The sequence below is a fragment of the Anthonomus grandis genome, chromosome 17 (genome assembly GCF_022605725.1).
Source record: "Anthonomus grandis grandis chromosome 17, icAntGran1.3, whole genome shotgun sequence".
NCBI classification, from domain to species: domain Eukaryota; kingdom Metazoa; phylum Arthropoda; class Insecta; order Coleoptera; family Curculionidae; genus Anthonomus; species Anthonomus grandis.
The window spans coordinates 335,672-361,168 of NC_065562.1; the positions used below are offsets into that span (position 1 = coordinate 335,672).

The 25,497-nt window shown below is 38.8% G+C and overlaps 1 protein-coding gene across 1 annotated transcript; it reads right to left on the reverse strand.

Moving 5' to 3' along the window:
• Nucleotides 1–947: 947 nt before the first annotated feature.
• LOC126746424 (putative nuclease HARBI1) lies at nucleotides 948–2,391 on the reverse strand. Its single transcript, XM_050454684.1, has 2 exons — nucleotides 1,789–2,391; nucleotides 948–1,733 (listed from the first exon to the last, which is right to left on the reverse strand). Exons 1-2 carry the CDS (start codon nucleotides 2,242–2,244, stop codon nucleotides 1,218–1,220), a joined length of 972 nt encoding a protein of 323 aa, XP_050310641.1. The 5' UTR covers nucleotides 2,245–2,391; the 3' UTR covers nucleotides 948–1,217.
• Nucleotides 2,392–25,497: the final 23,106 nt, after the last annotated feature.

The window sequence follows — 25,497 nt, forward strand, 5'->3', positions numbered from 1 at the left end:
AAAAAAGTTTCAGCTTCGACCAAAAGTGGATCAGGAATTGACGACATTTATAAGCCAAGTCTCTGGTATTATTCGCTGCTTCTATTTTTGAAGGATTCAGAGATACCGAGATCTAGTTTAGGAACTGATGACACCGAAAACTATTTACATGAGGTAAGGCCAGAAAAATAAAAAAATAATAAATAAAATAAATACTTAAGAGATTTTTTCCCACTTTATGTATAATACCTTTTTCTTTTGTTTCAGATTGAGAATGATAATAGTGATGGCGACAGAGGCAACAATAATCAAGATGAATTATTAAGCCCACTGACTCCATCATTTTCTGAAGCAAGCGGTTCTAGTGTGTCTACAAAAAATAAGCGAAAGCTACATAAAAAAAGTTGCAATGAGGACAAAAGTGATGAAATTCTAGCTATGGTGGGTGAAAGACTGCAATCTTCGAGGAATGAGGATGAATTTGATATCATAGGAAAAAACGTTGCTGAAAAACTGCGGAGGATTGGGTCCACAATGAAAATTTATGCCGAAACTTATTAATGAGGTTTTGTTTGAAGCCCAATTAGGCACACTAAGAAGAGAATCTTGTCTGAATATTTCACCTGAAAATAGGCAATCTATTGCCTTATACAATACTCAGCTACCCTCAGGTCCACTTTATACACATAACCTGCAGCAGCAAAGTTCGCTGCATGATTCACAGGAATTAACCAATCTTCAAAATATGAATCAAAGTCAAAATGTTCGTGATTATTACTCACAATTTCCTTATAATAATTAGGATGTAAGAAAACAGAAGTTATGGTTTGTGCGGGTTTGTGTTCAAGGTACTTAGTTTTGTTATGTTAAAAAGAAAAGACGTTTAATTTTTTGTAAACTTATGTAGTTTATTTTGTTGCTATGTATTTTGATAAAATATAAATAGTTCACAAAGTTAACTACGTTAACATCTAATAATCTTTTCTAGGATATACGATTTTGTTGCCAAGTTACTTGACCTTCTTTGTTAAAATATGAACAAAACTTTTCAAGAATTGATTTTGCTTCTTCACATGCATTTCGATTAGGCCCACGTTGCAAATTGCCGAATGCATCTACTCTTTCTTTTTCATTTTGTATTGCATCATCAAGGCTATTAACATCTCGGCACACGTATCGATCTTTTAGCTTTATTCGTAAAAAATTATGCAAAGAGACGGTTGCAAGAACAGCTGCTTCTATGTTATGTAGTTACGAAAACGGCTTGCTAATATTCCGAAAGCGTTTTCAACGACATTTCGTGCCCTAGACAAACGGTAGTTGAATACTTTTTTCTCATTATCTAGAACTTTAATGTTAAAAGGCTTCATAAAATTAGGTAGAAGAGCAAAAGCTTCGTCGCCAATAAACACAAAAGGTAGCTCTTCGGAATTATTAAAAGATTTAATGGGTGAAGGTATTTTTAAGGCATTAGTTTTTAATTTTTCATAAAACCTAGTACTTTCAATAACTTCTCCAACTGACACGCGCCCATTTGTCCCAATATCAACAAGTATGAATTCATAATTAGCATTAACAATTGCCATTAACACTATACTGAAATATCCTTTATAATTATAAAAGAATGAACCACTTTTTGGTGGGCAATTTATCTTAACGTGCTTGCCATCGACAGCTCCTAGACAGCAAGGAAAATTCCATTTAGTAAAAAACTCATCAGCAATTGCCAACCATTCCTTTTCTGAATTTGGAAACTAAAACAAAATTAAGTAATATAACAATTTTTATTTTACAAGAATTATTTATTACCTTTATGTACTGTATATGCAGGACTTTACAAATGGCTTTACACGTTTCCGGGATAATTTTTCCCAAAGCTTGAGGTGATATAAGCGCCGTATATTTTAGATCTTCAAAGCTTCGTCCAGTGGCCAAAAACCTTAAAGTCGCAGAAAGTCTTTCATGAGGGCTGATGAATTTTCTCATACGAGAATCTTGTTTTTTAATTAAAGGCGTTACCATAGTTAGTAGTTCTACATAGGTATCTTCATCCATATGCAAATAATTTCGGAAGTCATCAGGGCTAAGTCGTAATTCTTCAAGTAAATTGATGTGAGAATAATTTGACCGTTTCATTAGCCAAGACTTAACCCATTTAGAACGAATAGTCTTCTTCTTTAGAACTTGATCTTTTTTTTTATTCTTTTTCACGCAAATAATACTTATAACAGCCATTAGGCACAAGTCGTCACTAGTTACCGACATAGTGTCAAAAAATGTTAATATACATAGACAAACAACCGAACCAGAAGCACAGATTCACAGAACTAAACTGAATGAAATTCTTTTATTCTGTGACAATGTGTGGCCAATTCGAACCTGCTCGTGTGCAAACCTGCGCAGGCCGGCCTTCGAGTCAAACTGTGTGTGTGTAGGGCCCTTAACACGCATCGATACGGGGCCTGGCGCGACAACTACGTCTTCGATTTCGCATTAGCGAAATTTGCGGAATCTTGCACTGGCTGCGTTCCAGTATTTTAATTTAATAATTGGTATTAAATATTAACATACAGATATTTTTTTGGACTGAAGTAAAATTTAAAAAATAACTTATTTTTTTTTATTTTCAGCGTTTATTAGGTAGAGCCATGGCACTGTGGCTCTACCCCAAAAGCCGCCACTGGAAGGAATATAAGCTTCCCCATTTTTAATTATACCCACTTTTTAAAATTTCCTATTTTTGTTATTGACTGTTCCCGGCAAGAAGATGTAAAATTATCTACAGTCGATGTGAAATTAGAATTTGAGGCGAGCTCGAATTTTGACGAAGATACTCGATGTTATTGTATAATAATTAATGAAAAAATTATTGAATATAATCCTCTTACTACTTTAATTAGTGAACTAATATAAAATTTAACATTTCGTCGACTCGTATTCAGTTCTCTCTAGAATATTGTCGAGTTAGAACCCACCCAAAAAAAAAATTATGAGATTTATTACTATCGACGTTCAAGGTCTTTACCAAAATGTAGACGAAACTGGACTTATTGTGCCAAAAGAAATAACTATATATGAAAAAAATCGATGTGAACACTTTGTAATGAGACCTGCAAGAATGCATAGCGAATTAAGCATTGAAGAAAAAAAGCAGGTAAATTATTTACAAAAATATCATCATGGCATTAATTATTATACTGGAATCAGTAGCCTGTCTGATGTGAAGACTGCTATAGTAGAACTCATTAGGAATTTTGACGTAAGCCAAAGACAGTAAACAGAATCTATGTTAGAGGTCATCAAAAATATGATTTCTTGAAAAACCTTTTAAACGACTTTCCACGTGTGGAGATCCTAAATGTAGAGCAGAGAACACCGCCTTTTTGTAAGGGACGCCCCGCTTGTTTTTCACACAATTTAATATATTGTATGTGCAGTAAAAATAACGCAAAATTTTTATATTATTACTTATGTGAATTATTACCGTATTAATAAAAATATATTATAAAGATATATTTTAATGTTTTTTATTTTAGTTTAGTCCTTTCTTTTGCACCATCAACACCTATAATTATAGATAATATGGCTTTATTAGGACCGCATTTTTTATTTCTCACAGCTCTGATTAATAACACACTTTTTATTAGTCGTTCGAACAACGTTAATGAAGTTTACATTTGTTTTAATAATACATTTGATAATTATTGGCCTTATGGTTGGAATAAATTGCAACCAATAAGAGATCCTCCATCTTTCTCTATTGCACTACCTAAAAACGCATCTGAATATAAACTAAGATTTATATTTATAAATCGCACATATGGTGATACTAATTGGACATTCTTAACTATATGTCAAAAAAATGTATCTACTAGTTGTCTAATTCAAACCAACAAGACTAGTAATACCCCCACCACCACCACTACTAATCAGATGATACCTGTAGTATTACTTTACTATATAAGTAGCATTTCTTCGTTCTTATTTGTAAAAGCATTTATTCAGATTACCAAACAATACTTTCAAATCTTCTATTAGAAAAAAACAAAAATTATAATGAAACCGACAAGGAGAGACATTTGCAAAATAAGAAATTTATTGAAAGATATCCAGGACCGAGCGACCTTTAGGAAAACATTTGTTAAAATGTTATTAAAAGAAGCTCCTGTACGAATGTCTAAGGACTTGCTTTGAAAAACTGCTAGAGCCCTGTTGGGGGCACTCTACACCTGAAAATAATAGTAATCCTGAAACTTCTGATTTTGATGTTATCGATGGTCCGCAACATAGCTATAAAATAAATTGTGATACCTGTGTTCTAATGTTATTTATAAATAAAGAAATTCTATCAGACACACACATACACACAAAATTTAGGATAAGAAAAAAAGAAATGAAAATGATTAAACTATTATTGTTATTTAATATTATCAAAAAAAAAATTACATATTTTATTGAACAAATTAAAAGTATAACACACACAGATCGTTGATTAAGAAATTGGGAAGATGCGCGGTATTACGGGCGAAAACGTGCCACTAAAAGTATACCGCGGATAGATGGCTCTACTAGCGCGGGAGCGCGAGATTGCTAATATTATTAAAAACATCAGTGGAGCCGTATTATCGGTACTGAACACATTGGAAGGAGTTTTTGCACAGCGTTTTTTTGCTATTTTATATTAAGTGTTTTGTGTGTTTTTTTTTAATATTTTAATTAAATTTTGTTATGTCGAGCATCAAAATGAATGCTTGCGTGTACCGTGCATGCAGTAGCATTCGCAAGAAAAACAATAACACGGTAAATTTTTTTAAATTTCCTTTAGCAAGGCCGGAAATACTAGCGCAGTGGGTGCAAAACTGTGGCAACCAGAAAATTTTTTTAATGGATGAAGGAGATCTTAAAGATAGACTTATTTGTGAAAAACATTTTGTCAATGATCAAATTTATGTTAGCGGTGGAAGATCGTTGCTACAGAAAATGGCTGCTCCTTACTATACTTACAACCTACTAGTATGTCAGTATGTAGCAAGTATGAGCTTTTTTTTTTAAAGGGTTAATAAATTTAATAATATAGGTAAAAATTATTATACCTAGCATTTATATTACCTATGCATAGGTCCTTACATAGTACCGTTATGTACATTTACATAGGTATACTGGGTGGTTAGGTTCAAACGTCATTAATTTCAATATGTGGATAGATAAATAAAATTGAAAGTTTCATGATAAAATTTTTCTCAAAAATATTTAATAACATAATCACAAAGATACAGGGAGTAAAAGTAGAAAAAAAAATGGTTTATTTAAAAATTTAAAAAAAAGCTTTTATTTTAAATTTTTTTAATATTTATAATATAAAAGCTTTTTTTTATTTATTTATCATAACTTTAAAACTGCCAAATCGATTTTAATAAAATTTTAATAAATTTCCATTTTTGTATAAAAAGTCAGCTCTAATATATTATGTACATATTCTTCATTTGATTTTGAAAAAAAAGTTGTACTTGCGAAAATCTGATATAATGCACCGTTTTTAAAATATTGTACCTAATTTAAATATACAGAAACCTCATCTAAAATGCTACAGCTTTAGAAAAAAAATAGGCTTAATTTTGATATTAATCCTGTCAAATTAAGTGCTTAATGACTTAAGGTAACATAACTGATAACTGTATATTCAACTTATTCATCACTCTAAGCTCGATTTTTTTTTATATATGTAAGTATGTATATGTAAATTTGTGTAGCATTTTAGCTGGTGTTTCTGTTGTCTCTTGTAGGTACATTTAAATTAAAATATTTAAAAAAAAACTTCCTTTGTATTATAATCAGAATTGCATGCGAAATTTCATTAAAACTATTTTAATAATATACCTAATATATCTATTATTATTATGTACCTACATTTTTATATTCCAGATTTACCTGATGAAAATACCCCGCAATACCCTGCAGAAAAAGCTGTTCAAGAGCCTATAACAACGAAATAGAAGTTGTGTTATCAAACGCCGCCGGTCAACGTAAGTTTAAATAATATTTATATTATAGAAAATATTAAATAGTTTAAATTTTAAAAAAAATAATTAAGATACAGATTTGTTTTATGTAAATAAAAAAGTACCTACGCAGTATTTACATTTTATAGCTATTTAATTTTCGACCTAGTATTTTAAATTAAAATAACATTAAATAAAAAATAACATTAATAAAATAACAAAATAATAGGATTAATAGTAGGTAATAAGTAGATAATTTTGAATTATCAAACTTTTTTTTATGAAAAAAAAAATAATAAAGACGGTTTTATTACAAAAACAACAATCGTGTTCCACAATATAAACAAGTGTTTTACAATTGCGAGTATTGCGAGGACAAAATCAAAACTTTAGGGGAGATTATGCTTAAAAAAATATGGAAAAGAGTCCATGTAAATGTGGGTCTAAATGTGCTTCCTGGAACTTTACAAACAAAGCATTTTTGGACCTATGTTTATATACCTACTCTATGAACTTTTTCCATATTTTGCTGAGCGGAATCTGCCCTAGAGTTTTGTAACCGCACAACTCTAAAACATCCTGATATGTATATTTCAAAAAAATCATGCAGGGTGGCTTCTATACATACTCTATGTTGGTTTTTAAATAACCAGCTGAGAACTTCTCCAGAAGAAGAACTAGAGAAGTTGAAGAAAGTTCCGGTTCAGAAGATCTTCAGTATTTGCAATACATTCCTCCCTCGTGTCCTGACGATTTAAAAAAAAAATTAACTGCTGAGTCTAATCTGGTAATGTTTGGCGATACAGGAACCTACCTAGCATCTACCAAGTCGCAAGTGAAATGGAAATGCAGTAGCTTAACAGTTAGGTTAGATAATTGTAAGAAAAAACTCCGTAATCATAAAATGAGAAATATTCGCTTAAAATGCAAATCAAGAATGTTTGATTAACCTTTTTAAAACTAAAAGTCACAGTGCCAAAACTTTCATCAACATGCAGTTGCCATCGCGTAAAAGAAACTGTTGGAAAACAGATGAAAAGCAGTTTGCTCTGTCTTTATATTATAAATCCCCGGGATGTTATAAATTTCTTAGAAATAATTTATTATTTTGTCTTCCAGCTGTAAGAACAATACAGTCATGGTTAAAAGTTATAAATCTAAAAACTGGGTTAGAAAATACGTTGACAAAAAAATTAGCTTTAAAAGCTAAAACAATGAGTAAATCAGAACGAGTTTGCGCTCTGCTTTTTGACGAAATTGCTTGATGAAATTTTTGATGAAACTGGTTTTGGGAAATTAAAAGTGTCGTAGGGTGAATGTCAATGTTCTCTTCGCCTTAAACAATACTGTGATCGCCGCAATATCGTTACCATTATTTCAATGTTACCCATATTCAATTTAACCATAGCTAAAATTAAAAACGCCCCACTTTCATTTTGGTATTCGGCAATGCCGGCGTGGAACAACAGGCTTCGGTTTAGGTTTCAATGCTTGTTTGTATCGATTCCTGTGTCAGTACATAATTATTTTATTCTGTGAGTACATTATTTTTTATATAATACCTAATATGAATAATTTGCTGGTGTCCTGGGGGTTGGACTCCTTGAAACAAATCTTTGCAGGTCAGTTAAATTATATGCTATTTTTGTTAAAAAGCTATATTTGTTACAGTTTTCGAGATCCGATAGGACCATTACATTTATCATAGCCTGTGTTATTACACCAAAAAATAATGTTATGTTTGTAAAAAAAGAGGTTAATAAAAAAGATAACCTTATATATTTTTGTTTTATTTGATTAAAAACTCCTGTCCTTCAGCTCAGGGCTTGGATTTTCGACTCCTCTCAAATTTCGTTCGTATAGAACTAAGTCAAAATTGTATAAAAATTAACGATTCGTATTTCAAAAATTAAATATCTGGATCGTTAATTGTTATGCGATTTTTGACTTGGTTTGCATACGACGATATTTGAATGTATTTCACAATCCAAGCTCAAATATTATTCAAATAGACTTTAAACTCATATTCAGTCTATAAAACACTCGCATTTAAACAATTAAAGTATTTTATTACAATAAACACTACGTGAAACTAAATCAACTGTGGGATAAGGTTGTTTAAATGAGTCTCTACTTCAAGTTATAAAATAATAATTTTTGTTACAAAAAAAATTAGATTTATTTATAAAAGAGTTCATATTAATGTAATTTACACCTACCATTTGCTCAAGATGATACCTGATGAGCTAATATTTTCTAAGATTACTGAAGACTTTGGCTAAATAAGCAAATTTTAAAACGTAATAATAATAATAATAATAATATCACATTGTGCGACTTAAAATACACAAATTTGTATATTATTGTGTCAATCGTAAAAACTATATTATGTACAACAACTCGGCCAAAGTAGCTTGGCCTCTGAGATGCGCGAATAAAATTATTAAAGATACGGTATTTGTATGGTACAAACCATTGTGCACATCAAGGTCAGAGGCCAAGCTACTTTTGCATTTGCTAAAACTCCCCTGGGTGCCCGATATCGGTTTTCTTTCAGCTGAAACTGAATCAAAATGAGAATTGCCGCGCTTGGCCGCTAAGCGTCGCTCAAAAGCAGCAAGTCCCTCTCGTTCCGCGCGTCCCCGGCCATCACTAGAGACGGGCACGGTTTAAAGCGGCCCGGAGACGGTCAATAATATTGTTAATAAAATTGACAATGGTACTATTGATGCGTCTAATTGATCGTGTCGGAAGCGATTGATGAGATTGTCAATCGATTGACGGCGATTGACCGAGATTGATTGGAAATTTGATTGAAGCACATTGACAGAACCGATTGACGCATCCCAATTGATCGTGTACTCGAGTAATTGACAATCGTTCGGTCAGTTAATTAGCGGCTGCGATGATGTATACGTCGCCGAGCTCCATGGAAAGTGTGATGGAAAGCGAAAACATGGGAGAAGGATTTTGTTTTGATGTTAATCGCGCTGTATCGTGACCATCCAGTGTTATGGAGAGTAAAATCAAACGATTATATGAACAAAAATAAAAAAAGTATTGCGTTGCAAACAATCCTTTGCGCTTTAAAACACTATAAACCGAATTATACGGAGGATAATTTGAAAAAAAAAATTAATATTCTTCGAACCAATTTCAATAAAGAGTACCAGAAAATAGAGCAAAAAAAGCGTTCAGGTGCATCGAGAGATGACATTCCGGAGCCGACGTTATGGTATTATAAGGAGCTATTTTTTATCAAAGATCAAGTAGAAGTAGCTGATACAGAAAGTTCAGAGGTGAGTAAAAAACGATTCTATTAAATTACAATATGTATTTATGTATTTATTTTACTATATTAGGAAGGTCAGGTTATCTTATTTTTGATTTTTATGTTTCATTTACAATTTTAAGCAATTTTCTTGCCATGGTACTGAACCGAAAGTATTGAAATAATCGCAAAAACTATCCCTTGCGTTCTTTGCCTCGACCGCTGAATTACCCCTCATTCTTTGAAGATCTGTCAACAGTTGTGCTCCATGTCTCCATGAACCTTCTTCAATTGTTCCAGACGCTGTATTTTCATAGTCAACATCATGTGCTGAATGTAACTTTTATTATTTTCACTTGACAAGTAGTTGTGTAAGTAACAACAAGCCATTACTATTTTGCGAGCCTTATCTGGTGCAAATTTGATGCATTTTTGAAAAATCTTAAACCTTGATGTTAACATACCAAATACGTTTTCAACGATTCTACGCGCACGGGATAATCGATAGTTAAAAATGCGTTTTTCTTTTGTCAAGTAAGATCTATTGTAGGGCTTCATAAAATTTGGCATTAGCTGGAAAGCTTCATCACCAATGAACACATAAGGATACTTCTTATCTGTTCCTGGTAAATTGCATGGAGCAGGAATATTTAGTTGGTTTTGAGACATTTTGTTCCAAAATTCTGTATTTTTCAGAACGCCTCCATCCGATACTCGTCCATTGGCGCCAACATCAATCATGATGAATTGATAATTTGCATTCACAATAGCCATATGCACAATGCTAAAAGTTCCTTTATAGTTATAAAAGTAAGAACCTGAGTTAGAGGGCTTTTGTATGGTTACATGTTTGCCATCGGCGCTTCCGATACAGTTATAGAAATTCCACCTTTCTTCAAACTCTTGCGCCACCTCTTCCCATTCTTTTGCATTTTTTGGGATCTGAAACAAAAAACATACCTATTGTTATACATAATTTCACTTAAATTTTTATAGTATTTTTTTTCTTTCCAGCAACCGTTATCTGATGACTCCCAAGAGCCCCAGACGGCACCTGATGTCAAGACTGTCAAGACAGTACCCTCTAGGAAAAGAAAACCACCACCTGATTCATCAACGGATGAACTCGTAGGGTTAGCTACAGCATATTTTAAAAGGCCAACAGACACTGAATCGGAGATAATAGCTAAGGGATGGGCTATGAAATTGAACCGATTAGCCGCAGACCAGCGACGGTATGCGGAGAAAATAATTAATGATACCCTCTTTGAAGGTGAACTGGGCACGTTAACAAGGAACGGAGTGCGTTTTTTACCATCATCGCAAACCCCGTCACGTTCGTATTCAAGATCGCCTGCACCGAGCTCATTGTCCATTATACCTGAACGCCCTTTCCAAAATGTCTCACATTCAGCATTCTTATCACACTCTTCTCAAATAGAACAACGAAACTATCAACCACAGCAACAACCGTATTGCTCACAACAACAAAACTATCAAGATTCTTTCAATCACAAACAACTACAAGAACAATACTCAGGCAGTGAAGCATACACCCGAGTGATTAATCAGCCACCAGTTTCCAACACCGCCAGTGCCGATCCTACTGATGCTACTGAAAACACTGAAGATCAAACTGCAGCAAGCTACTTGATGACATTTAATTCTTTATAATTAGTGATTTTTTTTTCTTTTTTGATATTTAGTGGATTTAATGAATTTAGGGCTAATTGCGAGTAGCTGTCCAGTGAAACGGAACAAGCTAAAATTCACCTTTTAAGATTAATCTCTTCCATGTAATTTTTCTTAATAAAGACATTATTTATTTATTTAATTAATCGTTTTACGTTTAATAAACCTTACCTATATATTATATAAACTTACCTGTATATAATCTCTTAATTTCTTGATTATAGCCTCGCATGTTTCCATTATAATTATCCCCAACGTTCGAGGAGCAATAGCACAGGTAAACTTCAAATCCTCCAAATCCATGCCAGAAGCTAGGTATCGTAATGTTACAGAAAGTCTGTGACTAGCAGGAATTGCACGACGCATTACAGTGTCTTGTTTTCCGATGTCTGGCCGAATTAAGGCTAATAATTTATCAAAACTGTTTTCATCCATTCGGAGAAAATTCTTGTAATCATTTGGTTCAGTAGTTCGCAGAATTTGCAGAAAGTGTTCATGGGTAAAGCGGCTTCTCAGTTTAAACCACTCTTTGGACCAGCGTCTCCTCCTCTTTTCTTTTGTCTTGACTATTTTTTTCCTGCAGACAGCCAGAGTTAATGCCAAAAAGCCCAAATCTGTACTTGACATCATACTAGTCTACAAATATTCAATAAACGACTCCACTCCTTGCGACTGCCACAAATTCACTGAGCAATTGAGGAAGTATTGGCGTGTTCATTGAACGTCCATCAATCGCAATTGCAAGTGCAATCATCAATTTTATTGACAATATGATTGACCGTCTCCGGGTCGCTTAATGCAGGGCATTTACGTATCTTCCCAATTTCTCAATCAACGCAGAGATCATTTTTACCTTATCAGTCTCGTTGTTGTTTCCGGTGTGTGTCGGAGACTCGCAGGGGATATATTTTTTTTTTTTTGTTAAATTGTAATTACGGTCTTTGTGTCAGTGCGCATTAGACCATAATGGGTTTTTTCGATCTTAGTATTGGAGAAACATGTGCGCAAATAGCAAAAACAGTGGCTTTGCCACATTTTCGCTAAAAGAGTTTTGATAAAATAGTTAGGAGTTAAAAAAATTTTTAAAGAAAACCTATTTTGTTATGATATACATAAGACATTTGAATTTTCTTATCAAGCTTCTGTGATCTAGTGTTAGTGGTGGTTAAGGGTAGAAACATAGTGGAGCGGCGAGTCAAGAGTCAAGCGGCGCGTTTTAAAATCTTCCATACAATCAAGTTGATGCGCACATAGTGAGGCGGCGAGCCGTGCTGCATGCATCGACATGAATCTTGGCTCATCGCTCGTGAAATCACCAACGATTTCTTTGAAGCGCTGCTCCAGTCGATTTGGGGCTTTCATTGCAGGTGGTACGGCGTGTTTGTTGTTTTTTGTTCTGGTTTTTATAATAGTTTAAACAACATGAACGTGGAGGTGTTTATTCTGTCAATACGGAATCGAGAACCTATATGGAATCAGCAGCTGAATGACCATCACAATCGTTATACATTGGACAAACTATGGAAAGAAGTAGGTGAAGAAAATAATTGTACAGGTACGTTTGTGTATACTAGGTAGGGCAATAAACAATTTTCTACTAATGTAATACTTCTAAATATTTATTATTTATATACAAAAAATAAAATAAATTGTTGACCTAAAGGTAACTTTACAAAAGAAAAAATGTTTAGATTTGTTTTATAGGTTTTCCAAAAACGTTTTTCTGATTGTTTACACAACGAACCGTTTTTTTAACGAATGTTTCTTTAGTCTCTTGAGAAATGAATCATATTCTCATTAAAATATCGTGTGAATGTGTCCCGCACCAAAAGAGCATCACTTGATTGGCGTCCTCTTCGACGTCGTCCTATTGGTACTTCAATGTTCTTGGGTTCAACTGTTTGAACCTCTGTTAAATGCCTCTCAAATCCTTATCTATGATAGTGTTTTGAAGAACACACATACATTTTACTATTATGTCTACAGTTTGATGATCAGTTTCAATACTTTTAGACAAAAGTCTCCATTTATGTTGTACGTTGATTCCAAACGTACACTCTATACTTTTTCGAGCCCTAGAGAGCCTTTTATTGAAGACCATTTTTTCATCATTGAGATTCTCTACGTTGTGAGGTGTCAGAACACGCACAGATAAGGGAAAGGCTTCATCTGCGAGAAATACCAATGGCGTCGTAAAATTAGTTCCAGGCAAACAAGCATCATCCGGAATATCAACTTCAGTCACAGGAAGCAAAAGTGGCTCCATCACTTTGCTTGCCAAGCCCACCAACATCTATTACAAGAAATCTATATTTTGCATCACAAACTCCTAGCAAAACAATGGAGTAGAACTTTTTGTAATTGTAAAACATCGTGCCTGAATGTGGTGGGCACGAAATTCTTACATGCTTTCCATCGATGCATCCCATGCAATTTGGAAAATTCCACAAGTGACTGAATTCCTTGCTTGTCTGAGCAAAGATTTCTTTTGAAGGATGTTGCATATGTAGGGGTTGCAAAACATTCCATAGAACATTAACGGTTTCTTTCACTATCCTCCTAACTGTAGAAGCTCCAACACGAAATGAGAATGATAAACTTTTGAATGAAGAACCAGTTGCCAAGTATCTGCAATAAAATATCATATTATGTAATTTTCAGTAATATTTAATATCATGTTTAAATTTAATTCTTAGTTTCTCTTCTTTCAGTTAAAGAAGCTCAAAGCAAATGGAAATCGCTCCAGGACTATTACAGGAAGGAAGTAAGAAAAATGCAAGAGGAAAGATCGGGATCCAGCTCTGATTCTGTGTATAAATCTAATTGGCCATATTTTTTGTTGTTAGACTTTATGAGGTCTCAATTCAAGACTAGGCCTACATCTGGAAATATAAAGAGAAACTGTGAAAGTGGGCAGGAGCAGACTGAAAAAACATTTCTTGAAGAGCCAACTGGTAACGACGAGAATGTTGTGGAAGAAAACGTGACAGAAGATCTAAATAAAAGTAATGAGGGAAGCGTCGGTGGCAATGTCAGTGTCACAGGTTTATCAACTTCCACAGACAAAATTACAAAGGAAGGTCTTGTCCACCCAAACAATTTCAATAAGAGGAGGGCACAAAGTCAGGACTTAAAGAAATTGATACAGATCGAAGAAAAGAAGATGGCGATGTTAGAAGAAAAGCGGACAAGACGAGCAGAAGAAAAGCCAGATGATGACATGCTGTTTTTTCAAAGTCTTTTGCCTCACATACAAAAAATCAATGGAGCCGATAAACTTTTTTTTCGAAATGATGTTCAAAATTTAGTGCTGAAATATGCGTACAAAAACGACGTTTCTAGACCGTCTACGAGTAGTTGTGTTTCCACTCGTCAATCATTTGTGTCTACAGGCATTTCTCTTCCACCTTCCAGAAGTCCAACACCTCAGGACAATAACATCCTAGATCTGGATCAGTGGTCTCGTGGTTATGACTACTCATATGATAGAACTTAAGTTTTTATAAAACAATCTCTAGTTTTATCTTTTGTACTGCGTAACCCATATTTATTTCAATATTAGCCATTAAAATGTGTTACAATTTTTTATTATCTAGTCAGTTTCTTACCTCAATGTTATAACCAGCTTCTCCTCAGGTTCAATAGGCTGCTTGACGAAATTGGTGAATTTTGTTACGATTTCAGGTTGTATGAGATCTAAAATATACACAAAGGTACTGTGCTCCATCCTGGTGTATTGAAAAAACCGATCAGGGTACTCCTTTACTTGTGGAAATAGGTTATGGTATTCGCCTAATGTATGACGTTCTTGGTTCAATGGATGAACAGCATAACTTCTAACAGCTTTAAGACATAACACTTAAAGAGCACTATTTTCCAACAAGTAATCATCTTCACTGTCAGACAGCATTTTGCTGACTGAATTCATGACATGAAGCTCTCTTCGCAGCAGTTCTCGCCGCTCTACTATGTACATGTGAAAGCGACGCTTGCATCTTGAATCAAAAACGCGCCGCTTGACTCTTGACTCGCCGCTCCACTATGTTTTTACCTTAAGACAATACGGGTACCTTAACTTTTAATAATTCATAGGTACCTCTCTAGGATCGAATCCCATAAACATTTAAGACTTTTTATTTTTTAATTTAATTAAATAAAACAGAAATCTGCACTATTAATATTAATTATTGTTAGGTACCAATTTTTACTAAACACACATAGAGCTCGCCACTTCCTGGATCATACCACCTAATCATTGTACAACCAAGACAATGCGGGTACCTTAACTTTTAATAATTCACATAGTCGAGGCGACACTCGTAAGAGCAAGAGCTTAGACTTTTAAATTCGTAGACGTAAAGCGGAAAATCACCACGTGTGTTTTGGCGCCAAAGTTAACGATTGCGAATACCAGACCATAAAGGAGGAGTATGGTTTCAAGAAAGCTGAAGCTCGTTTCGCGGACATCAACGTCGATGAAGAAGAAGTCCGTTACAGGGGAAAATCACCTTTTAAAGGTGATTGAAACCTTTAAGGTGGAAATTGAGTTCCTGAAGAGAGGAAGCTGAGGGCCAGGGAGGAGGCAGACAGCAGACAGGGACCCGCTGCAAAGGTGCAGCCACCTTCGTATGCTGCAGCCGCCGCCTCCAACGCCGCCCCACCAACAAAGAGGAAGGTGTTTTCATCTTCTTCCAGCGAAGCCTCCAGTGAAAGCGAGAGTGACATGGAGCACGACGGCCCCAGCACCAGCCAGGCACCTTTCTGTGCCAAGAAGACCACCAAGAGGCCAGCCATCGAAAAAGAAGACCCTAAGGTAAGTGAAAATACCCAAAATAATAGTGTTTGCAGACCCCTGCCACCCCCGCTGGGTGCGGGGGTGAGAGATGCCCCCATCACCCCTGCTGCGAAGGCTGCTCAGTCCTACGCAGAGAAGGTGAAGTCTAAAATCCCCCCAATCATCCTCGAGGGGTCTGACGACTGGATAGAGGTTCGGAGGAAGCTGAAATCTAGCAACATCAGCGAGAAGACTGCCAAGGTCACCCTCAACTCGACCAGGATCGTGGTGAACACCCCGGGACGAGTTCAGGCGTTTCACTAGGCAACTAGAGGAGGACAAAAGGAGCTTCCACACCTCCACCCTAGGTGCGGAAAGAAAGCTCCACGCAGTCATCAGAGGACTACCACTGAATTCCAGACCTGAGGACATCCGGGAGGAACTAAACGAGCTGTTTGGTATCCAAGGGGAGGTCAAGCAGATGTCAAACAGGAGGACCAAGGCACCCATGCCTCTCTTCCTGGTCAAGACCGACAAACCAGAGGTCTTCAACATCACTAGGCTCTTCGACTTAGTGGTAAGTGTTGAGCAACAGAAGAGCAGCACTGCGCCTTCCCAATGTTTTAGGTGCCAGAGACCAGGGCATACCCAGGCGAACTGTCATCACCCAGTTCGCTGTCCAGCCTGTGGAGGGGGGCACAGGCCAAGGGACTGCCCAAAGGAGAAGCCGGCAGCAGGAGAGCCCAAGAACGCCTTCTGCTGCAACTGCCAGCAGGTAGGGCACCCTGCAAGTTACAGACGATGCCCCAAGTTCCCGAAGAGGAAGCCCCAGGCCGCCTCCAGAGCAGCCGCCCCAAGGGCTGCCGCCTCCAGCCAGCCCCCGAAGACGACTCCAGCGGTGAGCAATGACCTGGTACAAGCCATCATAGCTGCCCTGGGACCTGTCATCGTTAAGCAGGTCAAGGCGGCCTTGAGGTGCTAAAGGCACCCCTCAGGACCGGCCCAGCTCCCTGCGGATCATCTCCTGGAACGTCAACAGGAAACCGGAGATCATCGAGCTCCTAGAGGAGGCCAGACGTTCTTGCGCTTCAGGAATGCAAGATGACAGAACGCATCAGGATGAGCTTCCCAGGTTATACCATGTAAAGGTATGACAACAGGGCACCGCGTGGTGGTGTCGCTCTGCTCGTCCGAGCAGGCTGAGGCACAACCTTCGTGGGGCAGAGGATACCGACATGGACGCCATTACTGTGGAGGTGAACACAGTGCATGGCCCCATCTGGATCACCTCGGTCTACAAGCCGCCCCAGTTACCGGTCGACCTGGAGGACCTTGAGGTCCTGTTTAGCGGCAGGAACCCTCGAGTGGCTATAGGAGACTGGAACTGTAAACACCGGGCGTGAAATTGCGCCATGACTAGCGCCGATGGTCGGCGTCTCCTCACAGCTATCGAGGACTATGGAGCTGTGGCGGTGGGTCCGGAGCTCCCAACCTACCTCCTGCAGATAAATGGTACTCCTACTGTGCTGGACTTCGCCATCATGAAAAGTGTTAGGCATGAGTTCGCTCGAGACACTCACGGAGGGAACGTCTGATCACAATCCTGTCCTGTTAACTCTAGGACACGGGGAAGTATTAAATAGAGAGTACATTAGAAAACAGACTAACTGGTTTCGTTTCAGGGAAATCTTCGAAGTGATTGCACACATCCCAGAGACAATCACCACGTCGGCTGAACTGGATGAGGCCACCGGAGACCTGGAAAACACCATACTGATGGCTTACGAACAAGCCACAGAGTCCAGGACTGTCCATTACCTTCGCTCGGACGGTGAACCGACCGATGAGCTCAAGGCTCTCATTAGAGAAAACCGGAGACTTCGCCGGATTTACGCACGTACCGGTGCGGACGGGGACAAGAGAGTCCTGAACGAGCACAGCACCAGGCTCCGAGACGAGCTTCGCACGTTCAGAGATGGACAATGGGCCGCAAAGATTGCAGACCTGAACTGCAAGGATCAGACTGCCTGGCGTATGCAGAAGGCGCTTCGCCGAGTCAAGGCTCGGATTCCGCCACTCCACTCGACCCGTGGAATGGTGTACTCTGACCATGAAAAGGCGGAGGCGCTGGCCGACACCATAGTAAGAGAGGGCCGTCTGAACTACCACCCTGATGAGGACGACACTCATGAGGAGGAAGTGACGAATGCCATCGACGAACTGGACGAGCAGGAAACCATCCAAAGGATTCCTGCTCCTGTCAGCCCACAGGACATCGCCGGGATCACCAAGCGACTGAAGAAGAGGAAGGCGCCTGGCGCGGATGGTGTCACCAACCAGATGCTTAGGATGCTTCCAGCCAAAGGGCACGCTTACATCACCGCGATCGTAAACGCGGTCCACCGGCTGGAACATTGGCCTGGTAGATGGAAGACTTCTGAGATCGTAACGATCAAGAAGCCAGGGAAGGACGGCAAGTTCCCACAGAACTACCGCCCAATCAGCCTCCTCCCAGCAGTCAGCAAGGTGATGGAGGGGGCCATCATGCCTATCCTGAGCGAAGAGACGGAGGCCCTAGGCATCACTCCGCCTGAGCAGTTTGGATTCCGTCGAGGACACTCCTCGGAACTCCAAGTCCTGCGACTGGTGGAAACGGTTGCCAGGGGATTCAACCGACGGCAATCCACGGGAGCTATATTCCTGGATGTGTCTCGGGCATTCGATCGGATGTGGCAGGATGGCCTCATCTACAAGATGATCCAAGCGGGATTTTCCACAAAGGTCTGTAAATTAATGCGAAGTTACCTTATTTCCAGATCTTTCCGTGTGAGGGTCGGTGACGACCGATCTGCGATCCACGAGTTGGAGGCGGGAGTTCCCCAGGGGTCAGTCTTGGGGCCCCTCCTATACTCCATTTTCACCCATGACATCCCCAGGACCCCGCGGACCGCACTGGCGATCTATGCTGACGACACTGCCGTCGTCTGCACTGCCATCGCTGGTGAAACCATCCGTGGGCTACTGCAGGAGGCCATGGACAGGATCGTGGATTGGGGCATCACCTGGAAGATCCAGATCAACGCCACGAAGACTCAAGGCGTCTTCTTCACCAAAAGGAGGCGCCCGCCTCCTCGACCCGTCACCATCGAGCAGGAAGACGTACGGTGGAGTCCTTCAGCGCGGTACCTTGGCGTAACCCTACAAAAAGGACTGTCCTGGAAGATGCACACCTCAGAAACGTTGACCAAGGCTAGGCAAGCAATGGCCCAGCTCTACCCCATCATGTGCGGGAAAAGCAACATGAGTCTGAGCACCAAGCTCACGCTCATAAAGACCATCGCTAGAAGCCAGCTCTCCTACGCTTCCCTGGCCTGGGGATACGCAGCTAAGTCGTACCTGCTCAGGATGGAACGATTCGAGAACAGGCTACTGAGGACTGCAGCGAATGTACCCTGGTATGTGCGTAATACTATCATTTTCAGAGACCTCCAGTGGACAACACTAAGACAGCACCTTAAGGACAAGGCACAGAGAGACTTCGTGAAGGCAGCACGACACCCGCTACTAGAGGAACTCCTGGACTACGATCCCGTCCCACCAGCAAGAAGAGCAGGCAACCACCGGAGGCCTAAGTCCCAACTCCTCTAGGCTGAGGAACCCATCCCGAAGAGGACACCCCCAGGCCGACAGGCACCACCAGGCCCACCAGGACCACGGGCCCACCAGAGCCACCCGGCCCTCCAGGACCACACGGCCCTCCAGGACTACCCAGCCCTCCAGGCCCGGCGGTCCTCAGGACCAACGGACCTCTAGGACTGTACGGTCTCACAGGACTACGGTCCGGGACCGGCCGGCCCTCCAGGGCCAACGGACCTTCAGGACCGACGGAACTCCAGGATACAGGACACAGCCCTCCAGGACCACCCGGCCCCACAGGACCACCCCGGCCCTCCAGGACTACCAGGTCCACCAGGATCGGCGGTCCTCCAGGACCAACGGACCTTTAGGACCGCACGGCCCTCCAGGACCGCCCGGCCCTCCAGGACCGCCCGGCCCTCCAGGACCGCCCGGCCCTCCAGGACTACGGTCCAGGACCGCCCGGCCCTTCAGGACCGACGGATCTCTGGCCCGGAAACCCGAAGGAACGTCTGCCAGAGAGGCCCGGATGCTTTTAACGGACCAGGTAAAAGCGCCGGGGGAGGTGGTGGGCTCTCCTTTTCGCGTCGCGTTTTTTTTTTTTTTTTTTTTAATAATTCATAAAATGAAAAAAAAAATATAAACCTTAGAATGTCTGCTGGATGGATAAAACTTATAAAAAGCTTTCTGGCAAATAGGTATTTTACTACCAAAATAGACAACAAAATAGGGGAATTCACCCAAATAAAAGCAGGAGTACCACAAGGCGCCCCATTATCACCAATCATTTCCAATATCTATCAAGCAGACATCCCTAAAAATAACCCTCACTCCGAACTAGCTCTCTACGCAGACGACACATGCATCTTTACTACTGGAAAAAATTATAAAACAATTACAAAAAACCTACAATCCTACCTTGACAAAATACTAAACTGGGCACAAAAATGGAAAATAAAAATAAACCGTAACAAGACAGAAGCCATCCTAATATCACGAAAAGAAATAAAGACGTCACAAATATAAAAATAAACAATATCCCAATCCCGTGGAAAACAGAAATAAAATATCTAGGTCTATATTTTGACAGGCTTGGACAACAAGGAAAACTGGTTCTTATAAAAACATACTTGATTAGAGCACATCGCGCACTCTTGGGGGATAGAGTCTAGTCCAAACTCTATCAACACCCCACACCCATCAATCTCTCCCCATCCTTTACCCATCCTAAAAATTTAAAAAAAAAATCCTTCCCATTCAATCCTACTCTCGGCACCAAGATGCCAACAATATTGAAAAAAAAAAAACATTAGCCTAATTCTCCCCGCATTTAAAAAAAAAAATGCCGCATTAAAGCAGCTAGAGCAAACCAGCTATGCTGCAAAATTGAAGTTAGAACAAAAAATTAATAATTCATAGGGACCTCTCTAGGATCGAATCTCATAAACAATTAACAATTTTTTTTTACTTAATTAAATAAAACAGAAATCTGCATTATTAATTATTGTTCGGTACCAATTTTTAGTAAACTCACATAGAGGTCGCCACTTCCTGGATCATACCACCTAATCATTGTACATCCTACATCCTACATTCAGCCAATCAGCATTCTACATTTCTACATAGTACCCCCCGCACCCCCCTCCACCCACCATAGTACCTCCCCCCCCCGCACCCTCCCTCCACCCACTACATTCAGCCAATCAGAACGCTCCATTTCGCGCATGCGTCACGTGACCTATTAGGCTCCGCCCCCTTTTCAGCTCCACCGGAAGTCCATAAGAAATACACGGTGCTACGTCACCATCACCCGCTTTTTTACACTACTGCCCTAACTAATTAACCCTATTTTTAACTCATGAAGGAAAACATAAGCTTGGTACCTGTCTTTTAGGATGTATACCGTTCAACGAAAAACATACGGCAATAAACTTTGCAGACTTTTTGAAGTCTCAAGTACATGAATGGGGCCTTACAAATAAAGTTTCCTGCATTATATCATATAATGCTGCAATAAGGATTACTAACTGGCGTTTCTTCCCTTGTTTTGCACATACTCTTAATTTAGTGTTACAGAATGCCATAATAGAACTCCAAGAGGAAATCCATAAAGTTAAAAAAATTGTGCAAAATTTTAAACAAAGTTCCAGTGCATTGGTGAAATTAGAAAGTATGGAATCACAAATTGTATTCCCACATTTAAAACTAAAACAAGATGTGGTAACACGGTGGAATTCCACGTATAGGTAGCATTCGGTTCTTAGCGACGGCGACCGGCGACAGCGACCTAGCGACCAAGCGACAATGGTCGCCTGTCGCTTGGCGACCTACAGCATACGAAACTACGCGGCAAAGCTACGCGACCCATACTAAACTCAGTGCAGATTATAAACTAATGTATAAAGGTGGTTGGGTTTCAAGTATGTCGAGTGTTTTAACTACAAATAGAAAAAGAATTATTCAGCAGTTATTGGAGGATGAAGAAGATGATTTAGTTATTATGTTATTAACTATGCCTCCGAAAAAAGCAAAGAGGAAAATCGACTCAATTTTTACATCGCGAGAAGAAGAAGGGTGCTTTCAAATACTTATAAAACGGCACTTAAATTACAAAGAAGAGAAATTCAGAAAATATTGCCGGTTAAATCATAAACAGTTTAATTTCATACTCAATTTAATAAATGAAGACATCAGACCAAAACGAAATGGCCCACCAACAATGATTACAAGTGCTCAAAAACTTTTCCTTACATTGAGGTAAGAAAATAATTATCATCATATTGTGTAGATCCTAGATAATCACTAGCATCCGATGCCACATGATCCGATAGTGAGGTAGTTAAGTTAGTAGGCTCGAGAATTGGAGAGAACACACTGTTAGGAGAATTTGGCGTCTGATTTATTGTAGAGCTGGTTGTATTATCTGATATGGAATAGCTTTGATTCGAATGTGAAGTAAAAGAAATGTTACTTCGATTTGAATTTTGATTAAGGTTCTTTAATTCATACTCAGCCATTAAATTAGAAACTTTAGTTTTAGCCTCGACTCTTAGTTCAGGTGTTAATTTATTTAAAATTGACCCGATATGAGAGCAAAATGAATTAATTCCATCTACATCTGCAGCTGGCTGATGTGGCTCCTGTGCCATCACGGCATTCATTTCATTTTGTCTCAGTTTGTCTCTCTCTTTCCAATACTCTATTAAAGGTGCATATGCATTATTATTTTCCTGTTGACGTTTTCTGCATTTTTTCCCTAATCCACTCGTTCCAGCTGTGAGTGTTCCTGTTCCGGTTGCCCTTTCATTGTTTGTCCGTTCACCGCTTACCTTGTCTCTATTGGTCCTCAATCTGCTTGTCTCAGCTGTGCCTATTCCTGCTAGTTCATTTTCCAATTCATTCGTTCTTCTTTCACTTCTCTCTTCTGTATCAATTGTCAGTCCACCAGTTGCCGTGTTTGTTTCTTCACTGTTTTCTTCAGATTCAATGTTTTCATCTTGGACAGACGCAATACTGGTCCTTTCTGTAGGAATTTTATCCAGGAAGCGAAGTCGCTCAAACAACAGCCACTTTGTGGTTTTTGAAGAAGTTGAAGATCCCGTGGGCAATTTATTTTTACGTTTGCATCTATTGGAGGAATCTCTTATATACTTCCACCTTTTCTTGCATTCGTTACCTGTAACAAACAAGATTTGTTTCAGATTTATAGCCACTGGAGAATCATATGCTTCATTGGAGTTTACTTATCGAATATCGGCAAGTTATATTAGCAGAATAATCAAGGACGTACTTGCAAGCCTACGAAAGAATTTAGTGCCACTTTTATTACCGACACCTACAGAAAATAATTTGAAGAATGTTGCAAATAACTTTTGGAATCGATGGAATTTTCCCAATTGCTTCGGGGCTATCGACGGTAAACATGTGCGGGTTAAGGCTCCTAATAACAGTGGTTCTCTGTTTTTTAATTATAAAGAATATTATTCGATTGTGCTTTTAGCGGTGGTAGACGCCAATTACAAGTTTATTGCAGTTGACGTGGGCTCTTATGGTAAAGAGGGAGACAGCGGAATTTTCCACAAATCAGGCATAGGAAAAAAAATTGCTCGGGATCAATTTAATGCCCCGAAGCCCGCAAATTTACCAGGAACAGATATTGTACTTCCACACTTTTTAGTGGGTGATGAAGCGTTTGCCCTTGACACGTATATGATGAAGCCATATTATAGAAATGATGCGAGAGTGGACCGTGATAAAGCTATCTTCAACTACAGACTATGCCGTGCTAGGAGAGTGACAGAGAATTCATTTGCATTGTTATCACAGGTATTTCGAATATTCTACACACCGATATCAATCAGACCAGAGATTAGTTGATGACTTAATTTTGACCGCTTGTTGTCTGCATAATCTATTACGAGATGCTTATTTAGAACGAAATGACATTCCTTATTATAAAGATGACCCAAAGATATCCCGGCCTACAGACAACATGATACCATTAACCCGGTTTGGTGGCTTTGCAAACCAAGCGGCATTTCAAATTCGGGATTCATTAAAATCATTTTTCTTGCATCCAGCCGGTCAAGTTTCATGGCAAGAAAATAGTATAAATAGAAGAAATTAGTGTTTTCCTACAGTAATTTATTGTAGTATTTAAAATTGCGTACAAGAACTATACATATTAATGTACCACCAAAGTTTCGAGAAAAATATAGAAACATGAGGAGGTACTTACTTGTTTTATTCAGTGTTTGTCCAATTTCCTCCCAAATATTGTCCCTTACAACGTTATCTTTATAAGATTGCAGCTGTACATTGTATAAGGGTGGGTTTTTATTGATTAATTCTATTAATATCTCATCCTCTTGTGATGAAAAAGTCGCCATTTTCACGTGCTTTTCGCTAAAGTCGCCCCGCAGCACTGCCTCGGGTGCGACCACGTCGCGTGTCGCAGGACGTTCGTGGGCCGCGCCTACATGTCGCGCGACTCGGTCGATTATCCCTGTCAGTGCTACATATAAATCCACGTGAAGCAGCAGGTCGCGGTCGTGGGTCGCAGTCGCTGGTCGCAGTCGCCGGTCGCCATCGCTAGGAACCGAATGCTACCTTATGATATGCTTAGTCGGATAATTTTAATTAAAAACGCCGTCGTGGCTGTGTTAGCAGTGGAGGAACCACGGCTAAATACACGATCACCATCTGATTGGTACATTTTAGAAAGATCTGTAGAAGTTTTAAAACTATTTAATGAAGTTACAGAGATTGTACCCTAAAACTATTTAATTGAAGTTATTGAGATTAGTGCCCAAAATTCAGTCACAATATCTAAAGTAATTCTGTTAGTGAATTCTATAAAAAGGCACATTCAAACATTTTTAGACCTTCAACAAAACCCTCCTGAAATATCTTCACTGATATATAAATTACAAAGCGGTTTCAAAGAAAGGTTTAAGGAGGTTGAAACTAACGAGTTAACGACGCAAGCAACATTTCTAGACCCACGATTAAATAAATATGGATTTTCATCAGAAAAAATATAATATGAAAATACATTTAAAAATATCAAGGTCAAAATTACATCTCTTGAAGTCAATAATGCAACTCAACCCCACTCAGCGCAGCAACCTTCTGAACCTAAACTTCTAACTGATAAAACTAAAAGTTCCCTTTGGAACGATTTTGATGACTCGGTCAAGAATATTTTGTCAGTAACAAATCCCCTATCAGCTAGTATTATAGAAATGGATAAATACGTGAACGAGCCACTCATTAGAAGAACTGAAGAACCACTGCATTGGTGGGAAGAAAGGAAGCATATATGTACATATATCCACGTCTCTACACATTAGCCAGGAGACGATTAAGCGTTGTCGCTACAACAGTTCCATGCGAACGTATTTTTTCAAAGGCTGGGCAAATCATTGATGAGAAAAGAAGCCGAATAAAAACTGAAAAAGCCGCTGAAATTTTATTTGTAAATCATAACCCGTAACACGAATATTTATATTTATAATTATATTAGTTACCTTTTCCTTAATGTGTTTTTATAATAACGATGTAATTATTTATGTTATAAATAATTACATTTTTCATTTACCATTATTGTTTCACTCTTTCTGTATTGCATAATATAAAAAAAACAA